Genomic DNA, 7,646 nt, shown 5'->3' on the forward strand with positions numbered 1-7,646 from the left:
CTACAGCTTGCAATTCTTAAGCGCTTTTTTTTACAGAAAATTGACAGGCACATCGCCTATCGGTAGTTACTATCAGTAATGGTAGACCAACGTTCAAGTTGAGTGATAGTCTTCCACGTGCTTTATATGATAGCAGGTATATGATTTTGTATAGCATGCAAAAATAATTGAAATTTAAACAATATATGCCAGTCAGCAAGCCAATTCTTTATTGAAGATACATAAATAAGGCATGATGTAAATAATATTCCCAGATGTAATATTCCCAAATGTAGAAACACAACGTTAAATAATGAATTATTTGGCAATGTGCCCCCCAAAAAAAAGGAAATGGAAAAAGCAACAGTATTGCATAAGATTTCAAGTAAATCTGGATATTTTGAAGAGTAGGAAGCTAAGGAGGTGATATCAAAAAATGAAAGAATTAATCGCAAAAAGCCAGATAAATAATGATACGATAATTTCTATGTGCCTATTATGGATCTGTACCTTTTGGATCTTATTAACCAAAGAGATACGACTTTGCACTATAGTTAGCTCAGCACCAATCAAGAATCCCCAGGGAATCCCAAGAATTCTTGTTATACTCGCGTTCCAACCCTCAACTCTCTTTTCTAGGTTCATCGATAGCATCATTCTAATTAAAAGTTTATACTTAACTTAATTTCCTTTTCTCCTGGATAAAACAAATTGATATTTTCTGCTATATTCCGTCCGATTGATAATAGTCTGACAGTGCTTTATGATTTTATCCACTATAATAAGTTGTTCTAATAACTATTCTAAGAAAAAAAACAAGTCACATCTTAAGAGCTCAATTAGTGAAAACTCTGCTCTACCACTCATATCAAACCTGGTTTTATTGTAAAAGTTGAGTAGTTCTCTATCTATTCTGAATTGAAATTGGAAAAGTTGCTTTTGCTTTCTAGAAAAGTAGTCTCTCTCAATGAATGAGCAGTTACAATTTTGATGTGGCTGGCAATCTGGCATATATTCTTTTTTTGTGGGTTCATTTTGTTGCTAAGCCGATCTCTATTCTTCTCACAATTGTTGAGGATCCAAAGGAAGGAAGCAAATTCTTTGTTGAAGAATCTTGGCAACAACTTTACAATGCATAACGCCACTAAAATGTTTTGGATTAGTCCCAACAAGATTCTTTGTTGGTAAACTTTTCTGGGGTATTACTTAACTAAGTGCTGAAGCAATTGGTACACAAACACACCATCCCTAACAATATGAGTACTTATGCTCATCGTGCCCCTTTGCTGCAAAAACAAGAATCTAAAACAGAACATAAACAGCCACCTGGTTGCCTAAGTAGGATCTGTCCAAGAAGGAGTAAATCACGAGTTTCCCAGGACACGCTTCAGGGGAAAGGAAAGCAGAAAGCAGAGACAAAATCTACAAGAGCAATTGTGCCAGCACCAGATACAAAACAAAATGGTGTTTTCCAGCCAGAAAACAGCTATCGGAATGGTATCGTTAATGGAGAAGCATCTGAAATCAAGCAAGGAAAGAGCTATGCAGGCTCGGTAATTGGAACTGCTGGCAGCGTAGAAACTTGGAAAGAGCAAGAAATGACTAGTATCAAACAAGAAAGCATCAATGCAAGCTTCGGAGACAAGTGGTCAGATTCTCCAAAGAAACCCGTTAGCAGCAGCCATACTGAAGCAGGACAAAAGGATTTCAGGCAAGAAGACTTTAAGAATTATGGCGAATATATGCACCCCAATTCCACAAAGGTAACCTCTAGAAACACAGGATACTTAGAAGAGTATGAAGGAGGAGTTCTCAACCAAAAGAAGAACGGTGAAAGCAAGACAAAGAATACTACAAGTAGCCCTGAACAAGCAGGTTTATCAATGTGGGATACAAAACAGAAGGATGTTGTCCGGCAGGTGAGCGTCAAAAACGAAGATAAACACACCGGTGCCAACTCTCCCAAGCTAAACGGGAGGAGCTCTGAGCAAGTAGGTTTATCGTTGTGGAAGGAGAAACAGAAGGATTTTCTTCAGTCAGCAAGCTTCAACAAAGATGATTATTACACAGACACCAGCCCTTCAAGGATGATCAACGGCAGTACTGGGCATACATTTGGAAAGCAGCAAAAGGGTGCTACAAGCAGCCCTGAACAAGCAGGTTTATCGATGTGGAATACAAAACAGAAGGATGTTGTCCGGCAAGGAAGCTTCAGAAAGGAAGATAAACACACGGACACCAGCTCTACAAAGCTAAAGGAGAGGAGTATGAGCAGCTCTGAGCATGTAGGTTTATTGTCCTGGAATGAGAAACAGAAGGATTTTGTTCGATCAGGAAGCTTTGACAAAGATGATAATTACACGGATACCAGCGCTGCAGGGATGACGAATGGCAGTACTGAGCATATATTTGGAAAGCAGCCAAATTGTGTTACAAGCAGCCCTGAACAAGCAAGTTTATCAACGTGCGGTACAAAACAGAAGGATGTTGTCCGGCAAGTGAGCTTGAAAAAGGAAGACAAACACACCAGCACCAACTCTCCAAAGATAAACGAGAGCAAGAGCAGCTCAGAGAATGTAGGTTTATCATTGTGGAAGGAGAAAGAGGAGGATTTTGTTTGGTCATCAAGCTTCAACAAAGATGATAATTACACAGACATCAGCCCTGCAAGGATGACCAATGGCAGTACTGGGCACACCTTTGGAAAGCAGCAAAAGGGTGTTCCCAAGCAAGAAAGAAAAATCGAAAGTTGAATAAAGAATGCTATGACCAGCTCTGAGCAAACAGGTTTGTCACTGGGGAAGGAAAAACAAAAGGGTGTTGTTAGGCAACTAAGCTTCAACAAAGATGAACAACAATATACAGCAAACAGAAGTGAACCATAGATAACAAGAGCAACATTCAGCATATATTATAAGAGCACCAAAAGGGTGTTCTGAAGCAAGTGAGAAACAATTTAAGGATCGCCATTAGAAGCCTTGGACGATGGAGATTCGTCATTAGTGTAACAGAAGCAGAAGAGTTTGTTGCCAAGGAAGAAGGCATCGGCAAAGATGAGAAGATTACAATATCTAGCCTACAGACATGGCCAAAAGCAGAATGAACCAAAAATCAAAACAGCAGTAAAACAAAATGCCGCAGCAACATCATGACAGCAAGTCAGCAACGGAAGCCATCCAGATCCTAAAAAAGTTACCCACGGTGACACTGCATAAGGACGTGATACGCTTGGTTTCTTATCAGTATAATTTCAAATTCCTTTATACGAGAGCTTTCTTTCTGGTTATTATCTTAATTTTGTTTTATTGTTCTTTTCTAAGTTCATAGCTCCGCTCTTGATCACTATTTTTCCTCGGTACTTCTTTTCATAAGATTTCACTTAATGATTATCAAGTTCCTTTCAGTATTAATTTGTCTGCCATTATGTGATGTTTCTTACTATTCATTTGCAAGTCCAAAATCGAAAGTACTTGTTCTTCAGAACAATTGCAAATTTTACTAGCCACCCATTTGATTTCTAAAAGGAGAGGAAAGGAAAAGAAGTTCTATTTCTTACGCGTTGCCTGGTACTTGTAAACCCATTGCTCATCGATTCCAAATTTATGCTCATTTTCCTTAACAGAACAAAGAGAATATGAGATAATCAAGTAAATGGCGACTATCATTTTCAAAGTTTTCTTTTTACACAACTACTAACGACATGTTCAATACTTGGATTGTCTAGTATAAAACAGTATGTATTTCACATCTCTGCTGCAAATGATTTACCACAACCGCAAGTTTGCGTAGCATTTGGGTTCTTGAAAGAAAAGCCTCCACCAATAAGGGCATCACTGTAATCCAATTGCATCCCAAACAAAAAGAGGAGACTCTTTGGATCACAAACTGCAATAAGCAAAGCAGGGAAGTGTAAATATTTCAAACAACTAGAGTGCAAAAAAGAAAATAAGGTCATCAAATGAAGGAACTTGTACATGATCTCAAATGAGGAAGTGTAATGTACTAGGAACCAGTGTGGGTGAAGAAGAGAATAAATTGTTGGATTTATTTTCGCAATTAGTTGAACGAAAAAAATCATTCAAGTTGAATTTTTTAAGCTTTTATTAGTAAGCTCATTTAGGTTAGTAATCACCAGTATGGTACTCCGACATTTAGCAGTATGATTTTCGGACAAGAATGATCTTCATGTAGATTATGTGATGACACATCTCTTCTGTAAACAAGGGTTGAAATATTAAGATCCACTTCCATTCTAGGCTCATTGGCAAAAATGGTCCACAAGAAACATAATTTCTCCTCTCAAGTGAAAACTAGTGAGCCTAAAAAAAGGTGAAATCTTATGGTCCAAACTCTTGCTTATGTTTGGGATGATGGCCAGGACTTCCTTATGTGGAGAATGACAATAGGACTCATCACATTACGAGGCATAATATAATCTACATAAAGATCAAACTTCTTCAAATATCGTAATACTTAATATACAAGTCCTGTAAAAGTGGTAATCACCATCCAATTGAGCTTGAAAGTCAGGTCCAGGGATGGCAATCCCACAGATTCGCCCAAACCCGCCCGCCAAAAACCGCCAATTTCTAGTGATTTTGCGGGTTGAGAATGGGTTTGGTATTACAAATTTAAATCCGTTGTAGGTCACAGGTGGATTTAGTATTTACAAAAAAATTGGTGGATAACCGGATACCCGAATACGGATCCACCAACCCTAAATTTTATTTTAATTATTTTTTAAAATTTTAATTATTAAAATTACATTAAAAAATCTAAAAAAATACATAAACTAAGTTATTGGCAGCCATTTGTTGCTCAAGACCTAACCAAACCTTCTTAGATTTATCGGTTTTGGCTGAAAATCTACCTAAATTTGGCTACTAATCCAATCAAAAGCTCAAGCATAAGCATCACTTTTAGTACAAGGTTAATTGTATATTTGTATGCAACAGTAAAAGTATCTTTTTATAGAAATGTTTAGATAAATCTGATTTCTTGGATGTGGTATTATGATTCTGGATGTGATGTTATGATTTGAAATAAATTTGTTGCTGCTGCCACCGCTGCGGGTTACAGGCAAAGCCTGTTGCGGGTTGCAAGTGGGTTTTGGTAATTTCCAAAACCCACATTAGGCGGGTTCTTGAAAAAACTAAAAATCCCGCAGTGGCTTGTAGGTGGGTTTGATAATATAATTTATTGCGAGTGCAGGGTTGGTAATGACAAACCCGCTACAGCTGGTACCTATTGCCATCCCTAGTCAGGACATGCAAATGTTTGACAGTTAGTGGACATCTATTCACATTTCACATTCGGAGGTGAAATACACTATCAAGTACCGTAATACTCTAAGAACAGTGTGATAAACTACCGAATGGTGTAATATTCTGTGAATAGTGCAATGGAAGACAGATCCTGAGTTTAACAATAATGACTTCAGATCTGTTCAATGCTATAATGCTTCCCCAACGGTCCCCAAGATTGTTTTGTCAAAATTTCTAACTGAAAGCAGGTCCAATGGATAACTAGAACAGTCCAACAAAATGCACAAACAAAATATAAAAGGCAAGAGTAAGAAGAGAACACAAATGGATACCTGCCTATGCATTAATGCATGACAGCAAACCATCAAACAATAATATGGTAGCTCACATTGAAATTCTCAGTAGAAATATTATAAATAATTAATATTCTATTGAACACCACAAATGTCGATGGATGAGAGAATACCACCACTTTTGAAGCAAGGTTTTCCCGACTGCCTGCCAGCTAAGTGTTAAATATATAGGTGTTCAAAGTCTGGATGCACCAAAGAACAATGCTTCAACATCAGCAAGTCCATGTTTCATTTGGACTTGCTTCTAATTTGCCATATCTTGCCCCCACTCTAGTAAACAACTTCCAGTACTTTCTTTATCACTTCTAATCATTTTTCATATCTTTTTATCTTTAACCAATCATATATATAAACAGAACCTAAAAGTATCTTAGTTGTAGTAGATAAAGCTCTTCATAACAATGAATTCGTGAAAAAATGTCCCTCAAATGGAAAAATTAGTAATTAATTGTATAATCCAGTAGATTATCATGAAAGCGCATAAATATTTGAAAAGCTTTTGTTTGATAAAGCTTTCTTTAAAACACCTGGTCACACTTCTCAGCAAGCACCGGAAATGCTTTTCAGAACCTAAAAATCATTACTCTATTTTAACCAACATTATAAAGTAGGCATAAGCGTGTTTTTCATCATTCCAGCCAACACTGCAAGCATTTGACAATGTAGAAGTGCTTGCACCCTAAAACACTACTCTTAACAATTTTGTTCGGCAAAGCTTTCTCTAAGATAGCTAGTACTGCTTCTTAAAGAGCACTGGATATACTTCTCATACACTAGAAAGCAATTAGCTAACACTACAAAGTAAGCAAAAATGTGATTTTGAACCTATATGGACAAGAATGAAGTTAATTATTTCACCACTGAGTGTGTGAAACCCTTAAGTTCAAAAACACTCTCACTGCTTCTCAGAAAAGTGCTTTGCGGGTCCTTTTTGTTTTTCCTTTATGTTCCAGACAAACACTCTAAAGCACGCAAATGATGCTTTTAAATTTCAACAACCTAGAAGTGCTTTACACACTAATTCACTGCTAAACACAAATAAACCAACCAGCCAAAAAAAAAACAAAAATAAGTAATCACATACCTATCACAAAACCATCATATTCGATAACCGAATCATCTGGTCTCGCATTTGCTCTGTTCTCAAACTCCATCGTGTAAGACATGCCGGAGCATCCGCCCTGTTTCACTCCAATTCTTAAGCACAAATCCTCACTACGCTCAGACCTCATCTTATTTAGATGCTTTAGTGCATTCTCTGTCAGTAAAATCGCCGGCTTCAGCTCCTCCGTCGCCGGCGCAACCGCTGTAACATAAAATTCAACAAATAAATAAAACGAAAATGAACAACACAATCACTTGATTAAACATCCAATTATTCAAAAAAAAATTAAATAATACTCAACAACCTATTACTCCTTATGTTTATTAAAAACTAATCAATCGCAAATTAAAATTCCAGTCGATTTGTATAAATAAATAAATAATTCGAATTGCAAGCTTAATTCATAAGCTACTTTTCAAAATTAAACCAATTATAACAAGTAAAATTGGAAAACGATTAGAAATATTAAAATTAATTTTAAATTTTTTTAAGAAACAAATAAGAGCACCTGATGTAGAGGATGATCGGACTGAAACTGAATATCGACGGCTGAGATTTAATTTCGAGAAACGAAAGGAGACTGAGTTCTGATTAACGGAGATCGACGGTGTATGACCGTTGGGAAGGCGAAGGAGAGAGGGGCAACGAGCAGTAACTGCAGAGAACGCCATTGGAGAGAGAACTGAAATGGAAAAAAATCTTTTTTTTTTTGTTTTTGTTTTAGTTAAATAAAAAAGTGAAATCTGAGGTGCTTTACACTGATCAGAAGATCTGGACCGTTGAAATATTCAAAGAGTCTTTATTTGACTCGCTAATATGAGTAGTTGTTGATCCGACGGTTGGAGGATTTCCAATACTTTGTTAATTTTTCTATTTTTTTCTGATATTCGGTTATTTCTGTGGCTGCTATTATATTATATTATATTAACAGGAGATAGTTTCGGT

At 36.7% G+C, this 7,646-nt stretch overlaps 1 protein-coding gene across 1 annotated transcript; it reads right to left on the bottom strand.

Annotated features, from left to right (window-relative positions):
* Positions 1–3,619: 3,619 nt before the first annotated feature.
* On the bottom strand, positions 3,620–7,422 carry LOC102622182 (iron-sulfur assembly protein IscA, chloroplastic). Its single transcript, XM_006464432.4, has 3 exons — positions 7,210–7,422; positions 6,681–6,902; positions 3,620–3,864 (listed from the first exon to the last, which is right to left on the bottom strand). The coding sequence occupies exons 1-3, from the start codon at positions 7,370–7,372 to the stop codon at positions 3,722–3,724; spliced, it is 528 nt and encodes a 175-aa protein (XP_006464495.1). The 5' UTR covers positions 7,373–7,422; the 3' UTR covers positions 3,620–3,721.
* Positions 7,423–7,646: the final 224 nt, after the last annotated feature.

The sequence above is a fragment of the Citrus sinensis genome, chromosome 7 (assembly GCF_022201045.2).
Source record: "Citrus sinensis cultivar Valencia sweet orange chromosome 7, DVS_A1.0, whole genome shotgun sequence".
Classification (NCBI taxonomy): Eukaryota; Viridiplantae; Streptophyta; class Magnoliopsida; order Sapindales; family Rutaceae; genus Citrus; species Citrus sinensis.